Raw genomic sequence first — 14,235 nt, forward strand, 5'->3', positions numbered from 1 at the left:
CCTCGTGACCCTTCCTTGTTGAGTCAGCCTAATCATTCTTTATGTGCCGTCCAAATTCCAACTGAAACCTGTTTGTTGCAATACACTATATAACTAGATGAATAAAACCGTCGGTGCTCTAAGAAGCCATTATAGTATTCAGCAAAATTATGACACACATACCCAAAATTCCCCAAATCATCACAAAATTCGGGCGGCCACTAAAGGAGACCGCAGAGCCGAACATTGTAAGAGCAATCACCGTAAGAAAACCGCTCGTAACTGCCATGGTTATGCCAAATACATAATTCAACTTATCCAAATTAATATCACTCTCTCCGGCATGATTCAACTTCATGAAAAAGTACCCTGCGAGAGCACCCAAGGGCTGAGAGAGGCCACCCAAAACTGCACTGATAGAAACTGCCTTTAGCTTTCTCATGGCTGGATTCCCTTGGAAGGAATAGTAAAGGGGGAGGCACATCAGGAAACCTTCAGTAAAGTTGTGGATGAGCAAACTAAGGAAGATGGACAATCCTAACTCTGGGTTTGTTTCAGAGGTAACATAGGTAATGAAGCCTTCAGGAAACTTATGCAACGTAATGGCCAAAATGGTCTGCACAGCGATAAGTAAGAGCCGTGATAATGGGGAGTTTGTGTGGTGATGGTGATGCTCCTTCTGTAAGTGATGTAAATGTTCTTCAATTTCTTCCGTCTGATGCATGTGAGAGTGAGAGGAGTGACTGTCGTGATGATCAGGAAAAGATGTGTCTTCCCCTTCATTCAATCCTTCGTAATCATGGATAGATGCATCGTCCAGTGACTTTAATTGGGGTATCTCACAGAAGTGAAGCTTGTCCCCATTATGAAGACAGAGTTCAGCAGAAGAGTATCCTTTACACTCTCCCATGAGCTGAGGTTCCTCATTTTCAGGCATAAAAAAGTGTATGATCTTCTGTGATGTTTTACGACTCAAAAGAGGCGCTCTTTCAGTGATTTTGAGCGTAGCATTCTGGCGACTCTCAGAAGGTTCTGGGTTATATAAGACAGGTTGAGTTTCCTCGTCAGAAGAATGTGTATGTGAGTGTGAATGGCTCTTAGCACCCGCATAAGACAAATCTTTATCTTGAGTCTCATGAGAGCAATGGACAACTGATTCGGAAGTAAGAACGTGCAAGATTTCATTGAAAGCATAGCAAATCAACATACCACCGATAAATGATATAGAGTGAATAGCAACAGCTTGCAGACCAGTGACTTTCCCTGAAGATTGCAAGTGATTCATTGCCTCCGGCAAAAGTCGATAAAGGGCAGTGAACATCAAACAACCAGCACTAAAACCAAGTGATCCATTCATGAACGAATAGTTCCCTTTCAATTGAAATGAATGGCGTGTTGTAAACCACGTGGGGAATAGCAACCTGTAAAGATCATCAATGTATATGATGAAACATCCACCGACGCATAGCAAGGAGGATAACGTGGTAAGATACCATCCTTGGTTAAAGTCACTTTTCAAAAGTGCCATCATCAAAAAGATTCAAGGCGTATAGTTGGAAATAATAAGTGGAGGAAAAAATGTACGAAAAAAAAAAAAGTTGTAGGTATAAAGCTTATCAACTGGGATAGATAACCTTTGTGGTTACAGGCATTACAAGCAAGTTCAGGCATGATGCATTATCCTGCATCTAAAGAAATATGCTGACTATACAAGAGTATAAAAGAAGAGGGGGTATGCATTATTAGATTGAATGAAGCAATCAATCATTCTTGGGCCCTTCCCATTGGGGTAATTCAGTGTATTTTCTTGACTTTGGTTTCTTGTGGTTGAATTTCACCTTTTTTAGGAACGACAAGTCGGTGTTCCTTTTGTTCAACAAGACAAAGAGGTACATACCAAATGCTGCAACAAGAACACAAAGAGGCAAGGACATCATTACCATGTATTTTTCATAATCGATACCTTCTTCGACAACGTAGTCATCTCCAAGTTCTGCTTTCAATCTTTCTCTTTCCTCTTGCTTTTTGATGTCTTCAAGGTGTCCTTTGGCTACTTTGGCACCTTTGGCAATTTCCACAACCACAAAATTCTTCATACGATCAAATTCTTCATCGTCGACAGTGTCTGGCTGAAGGGAAATCAGAATTTTTCTGTAAAAGTCGTCCCCAATCCACTCAGGATCCACTGTTATCGGTAAAAGTCCTTCATCTTTAGCGACCCAATCTGACACAAAGAACGACTTACCATCCAACAGACCCCCTTTCTCCATCACAGAAGATCTCTTGGAGTATTTGTCGACAGAAACAGTCAGATTCATCACTTCATCTCTCTTAAGACCTTTTTGTCTAAGAGATTCTCTGACATAGGACAAATGAAGTCTTACATTCTTTACTTCATCGTCAAAAAAGCGATGATACCATGTAACAAAGTATGTTTTATCCGCTTTCCAGTTCGAATTGTCACTTGGGAAACAGAAGGGCTCGGACGACTTGTCTTTCGCCATTCCCTTTTTCTTGTAGAATTCCGGAGTACATCTGATGATCGGATTCAACATTTTATATGTGAGATCCTCAGGTAAGTATTCCACATGCTCGAAAATTTGATCATCTTCTTGGTTGTGAGCTTGTAATTCTTCCTTGGTATAGGTCCGGGTGACAGGAGTTTGGAACCAAGTATTATAGTCTGGTGACTTGTTCTGGATCTTGCCATTTTTCATTTTGGGCTTAATTGTCTTTGGAGAACCATCTTTTTTCAACGAAATCCATGGTTCTAAGCCATCCGTTGTGGCCGGGGGCTTTGCGCTGAATGTGACACCAGCGATGACAGTAGGAGTCACAATCTCCTTTTTGTTCGAGTAAATGGTTCTCAACCACGGAGAGGGGCCGTCATCAGTTGTTGGAGGAGAACTCTTCATCTCTTGGAGTTTTTTGTAGTCCTTGTTCACCACCACATCTTTGTATCTCTTTTCAAGCAGGACGGTCGAATCAGTGATTTGGGCGTCCACCTCTTTAACTGTGACAGTGGCACAGTTAACTACCGAGGTTGTAACTAGCAACCCCCAGATGTAGGCGAACTTCATGCTTGCTTTTGTTTGTATTCGACTTGATTTGCCAGGTGAGTTGTGTAGCGCGCGATTTTACCGTTTCCTGAATGTTTCCACTGCCTCGGATCAATGGTCTTGCAACCACCAATTTTTGTCAAAACATAGAAAACATAGGTGAAATAGGCAGCTTTATGCCTCGACGTAGCCGATTTTTTTACTGTTAAAGATATAGGTGGGTCCAAAAGAGCAGGAAAGTACAACGTCTACGAAAAGTCGTCGTTACTCTGATGGTATGCACCTGGATTCGTTCTTTGGCAAAAGATTCCATCATTTTATACATGAGAAACGTATAAATGAAACTATGCTGAAATTGCCATACAGTTCCCAAAAATAATGGAAAAAATAAGAATACAAATATTCAAGTGAACTCTTATTTCTTACAGGTCATTTTCGAAAAGAAGATGTGTATTGGAATGGAAAAAGCCTTTTGTTTCTTCAAGGATTTTTTATATAGCGCTGCGGGTAACCTCTTGCGTATAGATTAGTACCGCACTAAGGACATGAGGTACAACACTTCATTTTTCAAGCTAGGAACTTCTAGACCCAGTGCACTTCGAAACGTTTCTGGGACCAATGATGTATTCAATGCTTCCGTTATGGTATATGCAAATTTCCAAAAGGCTGGAGATTTCTGTTTCAAGTAATTGGCTATGAAGTTATCTGGAAGGCCCGCAAATGTAAGTGAGTGAAAGTATGCGTAGAGTAAAAGTTCTGAAGAGGAGATTTTCTTAGCCCGAAATAGGTGAGCAAAATCGACAGGAGAATTTGGATTGAGCTGTTTGAAAAGTCGCTCAACGTGCGATATTTGTTCGCCCAAAATGTTTAGGCAACGGAGTGAGTTCCTTGATTCTCGAAGTATCGCCTTATCTTTCAGCTTGGCTAACATCACTTTTTCATGTAAAGAACTTATAGCAACTTCATCTTGTTCACCTTCATTTTCATCGTTGAACGTTTCCGTTTCTGGAGTTTCGTCCCCCACAGAGAAGGAGAATAGACTGGTTTTGTTGACTCCGAGTCCAATGATCTTAACTTGTTCGCTTGCAGACTTGAAGAATTTCAACGGCTGGTTGTACATCATAGGGAAGGGAAGATAGGAGCTGAAAAGCTTTCTCGTGTAGTTCTCATAATTTTCGGTATTGACGTATAGGTTGTACTGGTTGACGTATTTGGTGGTATTGTTCAAGAAGGATATCAAACTAAAGTTGGCCAACTGATCTGTTGTGGAGAGTTTGACATCCGGTACATATTTTGTGCTATCGGCCGGAAACTTTTCAGAAATAAAGTGTGATATTTCTGAAAAGCCCTCATACTTCCTTGTAGTTCCATTTCTTCTTACCAACAATAAGGGAAGTCGTCCTGAATCTGACAAGTTGGTATTGCATGAAGTGACAATGTTGTAGGGTATTTGCTGAGGAGTCAAATGAATACTGAGTAGCCAAGCTGAAGCCAAGCTCTCTGGATCTATAATTGATACTTGTTTATCGGCACCCCATATGTGCAATTCTATCATTAGCGGATTTGTAATGATCTCTCTATTCTTACGGTATCACGTAGTCTTCGCAGGTAATCTGAGTGAGACACGCCGCGCATTAACTAAATTCTGAGAAAAGAATCTTGGTGATTAACAATCTGTTCAGTTATCATGGCCACAACGACAGATGCAAGTGGTCAAAATCGATCAGGTGTTCTTGGACAGCTCGAAGATGAGATTGCGCAAAACCCATTGGACCATAAGAAATGGGGGCGGTTGATTGAGCATGTGATCTCCAAAGACGATGAGGAACAAGTTCGCTCAGTGTTTGAACGTTATTTTGCCATTTTCAAATTCGATGCTAGACAGTGGAGCAACTACATTAATTTTGAATTGAACAAAGGTGAACAGGGCAAAGTTGTTGATCTCTTCGCCAAGTGCCTCCCTATTACAGATGACGTCGAACTATGTCGGACATACGTTCTGTACGTTAGGCGAACAAATGATATAATCACAGGCGGCGAACGAGCCAGAAATACTGTTGTTCTGGCGTTTGACTTTGCAGTCGATAAAGTCGGCTGTGATATTGACAGTTTTGAATTGTGGAATGACTATTTAGACTTTTACAAGACATGGACCCCAGCCACTTCGTACGAACAACAGCAAAAAAACGACCTTATAAGAAAACTTTATAAAAGATGTCTTGTTATTCCAAATGCCAAGATAGAAAAAATGTGGTCGGAATATACGAAATGGGAGAATGAAGTATCGTCGCCTAATGTTGCCAGCAAATTCATTGCTGACTTGTCTACAGAATATATGGAAGCCAGATCATGGAATACGGAATGGCACAGCGTGACAAAATCCTCTATAAAGAGAAGAATGGTCGCATTATCCCCAACCAATGACCCGAACGGTGTATTGGCTGAACAAGTTGAGCTTTGGTTCAAATGGCTTGATTTAGAAAAAAAGAATAGCTTGAACTTGAAAGAGGAAGAGCTTCAGCATAGAGTAGAGTATGTTTTCAAGCGAGCAATCTCTATTTTACCTTTCGTTCCTGAAATGTGGTATCGGTATACTAGTTTTCTCGTCCTGGGTAATGAAGAAGCAAGCAGGAACAAATGCATAGAGCTCCTTTCTGATGCATTGAAGTTAAATCCCCGCAGTTTTCTCTTGAGTTTTCAGCTTGCTGAGTTCTATGAGAAAGAAAGTGCATTCCCTAAAGCGCAAGGTGTATTTGATAGCTTAATCAAAATCCTTGTTAAAGACCATTCCTTAATTCAGTTACAGATTGAAAAGCTCAAATCCTCAAAATCCAAATCTTCAGAGATGATCAAAAAGAACAAACTGATGGAAAAAGAACATGGGGCCAGTAGCGACAGCGATGAGGACGACGACGATGAACCTATAATCCAATACTCAGAATCAGAGGCCTTAAAACTACTTGATTTAGAACTTCAACTCTCAGAATTGAACAAGCTGGTTACCAGTGTTTATGTAAATTTTATGGCTTTGTGCAAACGATCTCAGGGTATCAAAGAGGTCAGGGCGGTGTTTAAGCAACGTAAAAATTTCAAGCCCATGGGGTATGAATTCTATGTTGAAAATGCCTTGATAGAGTTTTATTCTGACAACAAAAAGATTTCTGACAAGGTGTTTGACTTGGCGATGAAGACATTCAGCAAGGATGGGGGTTTTTTGTATGCCTACTTGGAGTATTTAATACTCACTAACTCTATTGAAAGCTTGAAAGTGTTTTTTGAGATGGCCATAACGAACCTCCTGAAAGAAATTTCTAACGACAAGGAGCTCCTTCAACTATCAACAACTAATATTTTGCATCAAAAGAAGAGAGCTGAGAGTCTAAAGCGCAATCAGTATTTTATGAAAAAAATGTTCCGCAGGTATATCCGCTTTGCTTCATGTTACCTAAACTTGGACACTGTCTTGTTACTTGAAAAGCGTTATAGCAGTTTCTTCCCTGATGATGATGAAATGTCTTTGTTTATTGATAGATACAGCAAACCATTCGATGGAATAGCAAAGTATGATTTGGGAGAGAGGGTTGTCATTGGTTTTGAAGACGATGAAATGGACATAGAGGAAAAAGAAAACGGGCTTCCTCTCAAAAAGAAAAGAAAGACTAATGATCGCGACAACTACTCACCAGAAACCTCTAATGGTAAATACGATGGGGGATCATTCAATCAACAAATGCCTGGAAATTCGCAACAGCATGGCTTTGTTGGAAATACAATCTACAACTTATTGCAAGTCTTGCCCAATGCTGGTTACTTTGGGCCGCTCTCCGAGCATGTTTTCAATAGCTCAAAATTGGTTGAATTGTTCGGTAACTTGACGAACGTTCCGGGTGATTCTTGAAAAGTTTGGCAAACGTCTCGAGACCTATGCAAATGTAATGTATTCTTTACCCTCCAAAATATGTACAGAATTAAGAGTATCCTAAAAAATTGTAGACCTAGAAATTTCTTGTCTCTTCGCTGAAGAAATTAAGGGTGTCTTCATAAGAGGGCTTAAAAGCCCAGTTGTTGTAAACATTGTAGATATAGTCCATATCCTCTTTCGAAAGCTGCTTGGCGCTCTTTTCCAAGATTTCCGAGGGGATCTTAGATCCCAAATCGCTGTCTGCTCCTGGAGCCAAAATATTAAGCGATTCCTTGACCGTATTGCTAGACTTATACATGAATACTTGCGTTAGGTATTCCACGGCATTTACATCAATATCTGGAAGCTCTTTGGGTACGACTTCAACCACTGCCAAATCACCACCAACTGGAAGCACGGACGAGTTAGGCAAAACTAACGGCTGGTCTTTAATGAGTAAGTTTGGATCATAGCTGTCTCCTGCTATACCCTTACTGTCAACCAGAATGTCTGAAACAGCAACGAGTTGCATATCCGTAAACATGTCTCTTTTCAATGAAGCCCTATTCCTCTTCGAAAAGTTAGGCCCTGAAAGGAATTTCAGTGCAGTTGCCTCCCGCACAAGAAGAACCATTCTGACTCTTCCATATTTTTGAAGCCAATTCTGATATGCACAGCACATAATCCACTGGGCAAAAAGAGACTCGCCAAACTTGTTTGATGATATATTGGCTAATATTAGTAGCTCATCGTGGATCTTACTTCTCGGTTGCACAGATGGTTGAATCACCTTTAATTCTTTAAATAGATGATCGTATGTTTCCCATGAGTGCCCGTCGTTGTTGAAATAGCGGAAATTCTCTGCGTTCCCGGTAGTCTTCTCAAGAAAACTGAGCCTGTTTTTCCAAATCTTTTCATTATCTTTCGTTCCATCGATGATTAAGTGGTTCTTAGGTTTGAGCTCATAATTAACCATTGTCGAGAATAAGCCATAGCCTGCAAAAACGTCTACTATGTCGAGATTTCCTTTAGAGTTTGGATACTTTTGCCTGAGTTGGAGTCTATCAATCACCTCTTGACAGACTTTCGGCGTCACTATGTTTTTAAACCCATATTGATGCGTTGTACGAGGTAAGGCTTCAAAGTGGGGTATTAACCGAGGATTAAGCGAACGTAAAGCCATGGAACGCAAAGAGTTCTGTTTGCTAGTTGTCACAGGACTAGTATTCAAAAATATGGAACTCATCTCCACGTGATTCCCGCATATACATGAACACAGAAGGCAAGATAAAGACTTAACAAGTTTTCTATGTCAGTGAATACAATCCAATGCAAGACAACATCCGGTGGCAGTGAGATACCATTCAGTTTAGACCTGGGGGAGAAATTAGCTTTCAGGACAACAACTGCAAGACAAACATTCAGCCTACAACTGTGCAACAATAGCAATAGCAGTACATTAAAAGTTAAGATTGCAGCAACAGACGGACATATTTATGTTACAAACAAGAGACTCGTGTACATAACGGGTAGTCAAGGAGACTTTGACTCGTTTGTTGTTGATTTTAATCATGCCTCACAAATTCAATTCTCGCATACATTGAAATGCCCTTGGATCGGGGCAAATTATTGGGAGTTCATGTTTTTTAGTCCGGCAGAGCCTATCTGCGATGGTTTACCAAAGAACGATTGCTTTAAGGGACAGATCGTTTTCAAGGACGGTGGCCTTTACCGATTTGTGGAAGTTTTGAATGTGGCAATCAATGACATCGTAAACAACTCAAACATAGATGATGAGCTTCCACGATACTCCGAATTGTAATGATGCAGGCCACTTACAGGAGAATCATCTAAATACGTGTTATTAATGATTTAGAATGGCAAATTGTCACCAAAACTATCTCCTTTCATAAAGGAATTGATGTCTATCCCGTCGTCATCGGGAGTGAGCACGGAATTGTTCACAGGTTGTTTCACAGAGGTTCCTCCAACAAGCGGTTTAAGCAGATGTATATCATCGAATTCTTTAAAATCGAGGGTTCGTGCCTTCTCCTCTTCATCGGCCGAAGCATATAAATCTTTGTAGTTCAGAATTGCCAAGTTTTCCAAAGTAGTTGCATCGTTATAAACCAAGGAACCTTCTTCGTTATAGATCCGGGCATTGCTGAAGATCATATGCAAATCTTCTAAAAATTCCCTTATGTTAGTGTATGTTTTGTTACCAATCCGTTTTTTGACTGTGTCCAACGCGAGAGGATGTTTGATCAAAACGTAGTAGTCGGGGTAAAGGCGCTTGGAGGGCTTGACCATGAACATATCACTTAATTTGCGGTTGTTCTCTTTGTAATCGAGCAAGTTACCGTAAATAATGTCCATATTATTTTGCAACTGAAGGCGTTCCTCTGGAGCAAGATAATCAACAGTAGGCGTGTTTCTATTAGTTGAGCTTTTGATCTTTGGTCTTCCTACCCTTGGCCTTCCCTTCCCGCGGGATCCTGGAGTAGCAGACCGCGCTCTTTTTCCGCCAGCGTCTTCGTCGCCATCTCTTTTTCTTTTTGCAGATTCACTGTCCAAATCCTTTCTGCGAGGACGTCCCTTCTTTTTCAACAGAGATTCCGTATCGGATCCATCTGAAACCACGCCTTCAATTTTCTTAAGCCATTCTTCCTCAGTCAAATTGTCATCATAAACAGCAGTCTTTCTCTCCCGGCTGCCTCTGCTATACTCTTCAATAATTTGCTCCTCTGTTTTGTGAAAGATTTCAGGGTCCTTCTGATAAACTTCTGGAAGTTCTTGCTCAGTGAAAAGTCGGGAGCTATATGAAGCATTTTTTGTTTCGATGGCTCTTTCGCTGTCCAACTCTTGGAATACTTTAATTTCGTTGTCATTTCTGGCAATAATCTGGTTAAGTTCATCATCATCCAAGTCGTCATCACTGTCCTCGTTCTTTTGCCGTCTTTCTTCTTCTCTCTCCATCAAAGCCCTCAACATGGCTTCTTGTTCTTCAGCAGTCGACTTGTTGTCAAACTTACCTGCTTGAATAACTTTACCATCAATTTCTAGTTTCGCAACTGCTCTCTCTAAAACCATTTCTTCAATAGAGTCTTCAGTGATCAACCTCAAAATTCTGACTTCATTTTTCTGACCGATTCTGTGAGCACGATCCTGAGCTTGTAAATCTTGATGTGGGTTCCAATCCGAATCGAAGATAATGACAGTATCAGCTGTTTGTAAGTTTAATCCTAACCCACCAGCTCTCGTAGATAATAAGAAACAAAAGTATTCAGAATTAGGTTCGTTGAAAAGATTCAAGAGATAAGTTCTATCATCTGCTTTCGTACCACCGTCAAGTCTCATATACTTCATACCACGTAACCGCAAAAAGTCCTCCATAATATCCATAATTTGTGTCATTTGGAAAAATAACAAAACTCTGTGTCCTGTTTTCTTGAACTTTGGTAGGACCCTATCTAATAACTCAAATTTGCCAGCAACACGCCAAATGGTATCATTTGTTTCAGCCTGCGGGTTGATAAGATTTTCAACCTCCTCATAAACGAATGGATGGTTGCAAATTTTTCTGAGTTGCATTAGTTGATTGTTGGCATTTTTAATGGTATTTGGCTTTTGGCCAGTACCACCACCGGTAAAAAGCGCATTATATTTTAACATCATCCGATACAACTTCGATTGTAATGAGGACATCTTGCACTTGATAACCTTTTCAACTTTATTTGGTAAGTCTTTCTCCACATCCTTCTTCAATCTTCTCAATAAAAATGGCCTTAAGACTTTATGCAATCTTCTGATAACCAACAACGTCTCTTCTTCACTCAATTCAATCTTATCTTGACCACCATTATTTGCAAATGGTGTATTAAACCATTCATCAAAAGATTTGACAGAATTAAAGATTTTCGGCAACACGAAATTTAAAAGCGCCCAAAGTTCTGGTAAGTTATTTTGCAACGGTGTACCTGTTAAAATCAACCTGTAGTCACTGTGGTAATAGTGAGTCAAGGTTTCTGAGAGTTTAGAATTGGTATTCTTCATCCGGTGTCCTTCGTCAATTATCATGTGTACCCACTTGATTTTGGATAACAAACTCTTGTCCTTGATTACGTATTCAAAGGTAGTAAGCAAAACCTGGAAATTGAGCAGCTTGATGTCATGTTGCATAACTTTTCTTTGAACAGGTGTACCTTTGTAAGTAATCTTTTTCAATGTAGGAGCCCATTTTTCAAATTCTAGATTCCAATTAGTGAGAGTGGATAATGGAACTATAACAAGATATGGCCCCGAAATTTGTTTTTTCTCGCTTAAGTAGGCAAGCAAAGATATCGTCTGAATAGTTTTTCCCAAACCCATTTCATCTGCAAGAATACCATTCAAGTGATTATTGAACAAAGAAACCATCCATTGTAAGCCTTTTAGCTGATATTCTTTGAGGGTGCCACCAATTAATATACTTGGTTGCTGAGTGACTTCTTCCTTTATACGATGAGCAATTTGATAGTAATCAACTTTTTCTCTCTTCTCCTCATCTAGAGGAGCCTCATCCTCAACAGGTCTGTTGCTGCTCGTAGCATTACGCTGCGATTCCCTTTGCTGAGTTTGCACTGCTTGCGCAAGACTGTCCAAAAACTGATTAGTTTGATTTAACAAATGAGTGATTCTGGTGTCTTTTGTATGATCAAGCAATTTCAAGTAAGCTTCTTCGTCGTTCAGTCTCAAAGCCTGCAAACGTTGCTTTGCCATCTTCTCCAACTTCTTCTGTTCCTCCTTTGCTGTTTGCGAATGGAAGCTGTTGATTTTGATTGCCAACCTATCGTTCTTTTCTTTACGGGCAGTAAGCTTCTCTCGCTTGTTCGAATTGAAAGATAAAATCTTGTAGACTGTTTCCTGGTGTTTTCTGTTTTGTGCTTGAACGATAGAATTGAGCTGCTGCTTATAGAGCTCTTCTGTTGCAATGACGTTCTCCACTGATAAGTCGGCAAACTTTGCCAAAAAATTGGGGTGTGAGTTGGGTAACAAAGACTTGCTAAACCACAACTGGGAAAGAATTAGTCCCCGGACTTCCTTTTGATACCCAAGCAATTCGAGTTGTGTTAATTCAGCAAGTAAGAGCTCTTTCTCGTCATCGTTAGAAGCTGAATCCAAATCCTTTCTCAAAGCTTGCATTCTCTCATTGACGCGAACAAGAATGAGCGCCTCTCTTGTGTTCACAATATCGTCCACATTTACGGCGTTCGGAAGCACAGCAGGAATGCGTATTTTGCTTTGAGCAGCGTACAAACCGTTGAACGGTATCTGCTTACTGCTATCATCTGTGACCTTGGGTAGGGAGAATGTATCCACCTGCACATTTGGTTTGCTGATTGGCACCACAAGCTGCTTCGATACATCAACGGAGTCAGAAAAACTACCAAATTCCATTGGAGGTTCTGCTGGACGCGTAATAGGCTGGGTACCGGTAGGAACCGATGCGTGGCCCGTTTTTGGCGTTGTTGTATTGGATTTCGATTTGGATAATCTTTTACCCGAAGACTTTTTTGGATCTGGTCTGTCCTGTGGAGTGGCCACAGGCTGCTGTGAGGCTTCGACAGCTCCAGTTGACGTCTGGAGCCCTCCATGGGAGGCTCGCATAGTACTGGTAGGTGTAGCCAGCTGGTAAGGCATGTGTGGGGACTGGGCAGGTACCTGTGGGGTTACAATAGGCTGCGGAGGCAGAGCTGCAGATGATATGGGTGCAGAAGGTGCCGAGTCCCCGGTTGAAAACGCCATTCGTTCGTTGGTAGCCATGTCTATGAGGTTCTGTGGGATAGGAGCAAACCCACTGTGACCTGGATTTTTGAACAAAAGCTTGACAGCCTGATTCTGCAGTTTGAGAAGTTGCATCTGCTGGGCGGACATTGGGCTGACTGCGCCATTTGGTTGTCCCATGTATCCCTGGGTTGGTTCTTGGCTCGTGTGACGTCCCATGCCTTGGACGACACCTTGACTCATGCGACGTCCTGCCTGAGCACCCATACCTGCCATGTTATTGGTCATGTTCTGATGTGCTACCATCTGTGGCCCTTGTCGGGCACCCAGCGGCATGTTGTTCTGATTCATGCGTTGCTGGGAAAAACGCGGAGTCGGCTGTGCTGCCATCGATGGTGTAGGGGCCATGCTGGGTGGAGTCTGCTGCATGGGTGTCTGGGCCATTCCCATCATTCCCATGCCACCTAGTCCTTGCTCGCTTCCTGCAAGATTTGATTGACCATTCCCGGTGGCCATGTTTCCGGTGGTATTGCCCATAGCTGGAGGCATATTTCCTGCCATGTGCATGTATTGCTGTTTCTGTTGCATCTGTCCCGCAGGCTGTTGTGGCTGCATCTGCGCCTGTTGCGTCTGTTGCGCCTGCTGTTGTCTTTGCATGTTCTGTACTTGGATGTAACGTATTATCTTTGTCAATTGGTTGAACTCGGGCACGTTGACCGCCTGGTCACCGTATTGCGCCTTAAGCTGCTGCCAGCGCTGGAGATAGCGCTGGATTTCCTCGCGTGTGGGCTGTCTGTTCATATGGCCAGGACAAGTGCAAGTATTCGTGAGGTTTACAATCCTCGCTTTGGGAGTGTGACGTGCGCACACCAGAAACGCGCAAAGGCGACTGGTAGTCGTGAATAGGAATAAGAGACAGTGCGAGTTAATGGGACGTCAGGACACGTTAAGCCACTCTATCTTTGAAAATTATATGGTTCAAAATAAGATGGTTGTTGAGTATGTTTAATATCCTACTTACCTTGGCATTGTTTCTGTTTATTCTTTTTTGACCTTTTTTTTTTTTACTTGTCGAGTTCTTCGCAAGCTTTCGCATCTACTGTAGATATAGCCCGCTGTTTCTTTGTTATTCGATATGGGTTGTCTCCAGTTGTCGTTCTTCTTTTCGAATTGCCGTGACCTCTGGGTGCACGCTGTCTTTTCTCTGATGAATATCTTTGTTGAGTACGCCGGTTCAATCTCGCATGTATGCTGCCTATAGGTTCAAACGTCAAAAATGTCCCCTCAACGATACCTCTACACATTGAGGTGAAACTTCCTAGATGAATGAGTCTTGTATTGGTAGATACCTTGCGTGACATGTTGCATTACTACAGGCATTCGCAGTTTCTAGAATGTAAGGCCTGCTTGTACACATGGGCCACTGTATGTCACTACTTACGGCGCATACCAATTCATTTTTATTGCTTTCATCACATACTTCGGTTTCATGTACTTGTTATGTTACTATTACCAACTAATGATAGTCCCATC

At 41.5% G+C, this 14,235-nt stretch overlaps 7 protein-coding genes across 7 annotated transcripts; 2 read left to right on the top strand and 5 right to left on the bottom strand. All coding sequences in view use genetic code 12, as the record gives it.

Moving 5' to 3' along the window:
- Window positions 1–118: 118 nt before the first annotated feature.
- On the bottom strand, window positions 119–1,510 carry FOB63_003249 (Zn(2+) transporter; the record flags this gene model as incomplete). Its single annotated transcript, XM_002615638.1, has 1 exon — window positions 119–1,510. The coding sequence occupies one exon, from the start codon at window positions 1,508–1,510 to the stop codon at window positions 119–121; it is 1,392 nt and encodes a 463-aa protein (XP_002615684.1).
- A 229-nt stretch (window positions 1,511–1,739) lies between these two features.
- FOB63_003250 (uncharacterized protein) lies at window positions 1,740–3,059 on the bottom strand (the record flags this gene model as incomplete). The annotated part of the gene is made up of 1 exon (XM_002615637.1): window positions 1,740–3,059. The coding sequence occupies one exon, from the start codon at window positions 3,057–3,059 to the stop codon at window positions 1,740–1,742; it is 1,320 nt and encodes a 439-aa protein (XP_002615683.1).
- Window positions 3,060–3,564: 505 nt separating this feature from the next.
- On the bottom strand, window positions 3,565–4,593 carry SAM37 (SAM complex subunit; the record flags this gene model as incomplete). The annotated part of the gene is made up of 1 exon (XM_002615636.1): window positions 3,565–4,593. One exon carries the CDS (start codon window positions 4,591–4,593, stop codon window positions 3,565–3,567), a length of 1,029 nt encoding a protein of 342 aa, XP_002615682.1.
- A 132-nt stretch (window positions 4,594–4,725) lies between these two features.
- On the top strand, window positions 4,726–6,936 carry FOB63_003252 (cleavage polyadenylation factor subunit; the record flags this gene model as incomplete). The annotated part of the gene is made up of 1 exon (XM_002615635.1): window positions 4,726–6,936. One exon carries the CDS (start codon window positions 4,726–4,728, stop codon window positions 6,934–6,936), a length of 2,211 nt encoding a protein of 736 aa, XP_002615681.1.
- A 97-nt stretch (window positions 6,937–7,033) lies between these two features.
- FOB63_003253 (RNA polymerase specificity factor) lies at window positions 7,034–8,185 on the bottom strand (the record flags this gene model as incomplete). The annotated part of the gene is made up of 1 exon (XM_002615634.1): window positions 7,034–8,185. One exon carries the CDS (start codon window positions 8,183–8,185, stop codon window positions 7,034–7,036), a length of 1,152 nt encoding a protein of 383 aa, XP_002615680.1.
- A 63-nt stretch (window positions 8,186–8,248) lies between these two features.
- FOB63_003254 (uncharacterized protein) lies at window positions 8,249–8,761 on the top strand (the record flags this gene model as incomplete). Its single annotated transcript, XM_002615633.1, has 1 exon — window positions 8,249–8,761. The coding sequence occupies one exon, from the start codon at window positions 8,249–8,251 to the stop codon at window positions 8,759–8,761; it is 513 nt and encodes a 170-aa protein (XP_002615679.1).
- Window positions 8,762–8,811: 50 nt separating this feature from the next.
- On the bottom strand, window positions 8,812–13,503 carry SNF2 (SWI/SNF catalytic subunit; the record flags this gene model as incomplete). The annotated part of the gene is made up of 1 exon (XM_002615632.1): window positions 8,812–13,503. The coding sequence occupies one exon, from the start codon at window positions 13,501–13,503 to the stop codon at window positions 8,812–8,814; it is 4,692 nt and encodes a 1,563-aa protein (XP_002615678.1).
- Between the last annotated feature and the right edge of the window lie 732 nt (window positions 13,504–14,235).

Source organism: Clavispora lusitaniae, assembly GCF_014636115.1.
Source record: "Clavispora lusitaniae strain FDAARGOS_655 chromosome Unknown tig00000105_pilon, whole genome shotgun sequence".
Lineage (NCBI taxonomy): Eukaryota > Fungi > Ascomycota > Pichiomycetes > Serinales > Metschnikowiaceae > Clavispora > Clavispora lusitaniae.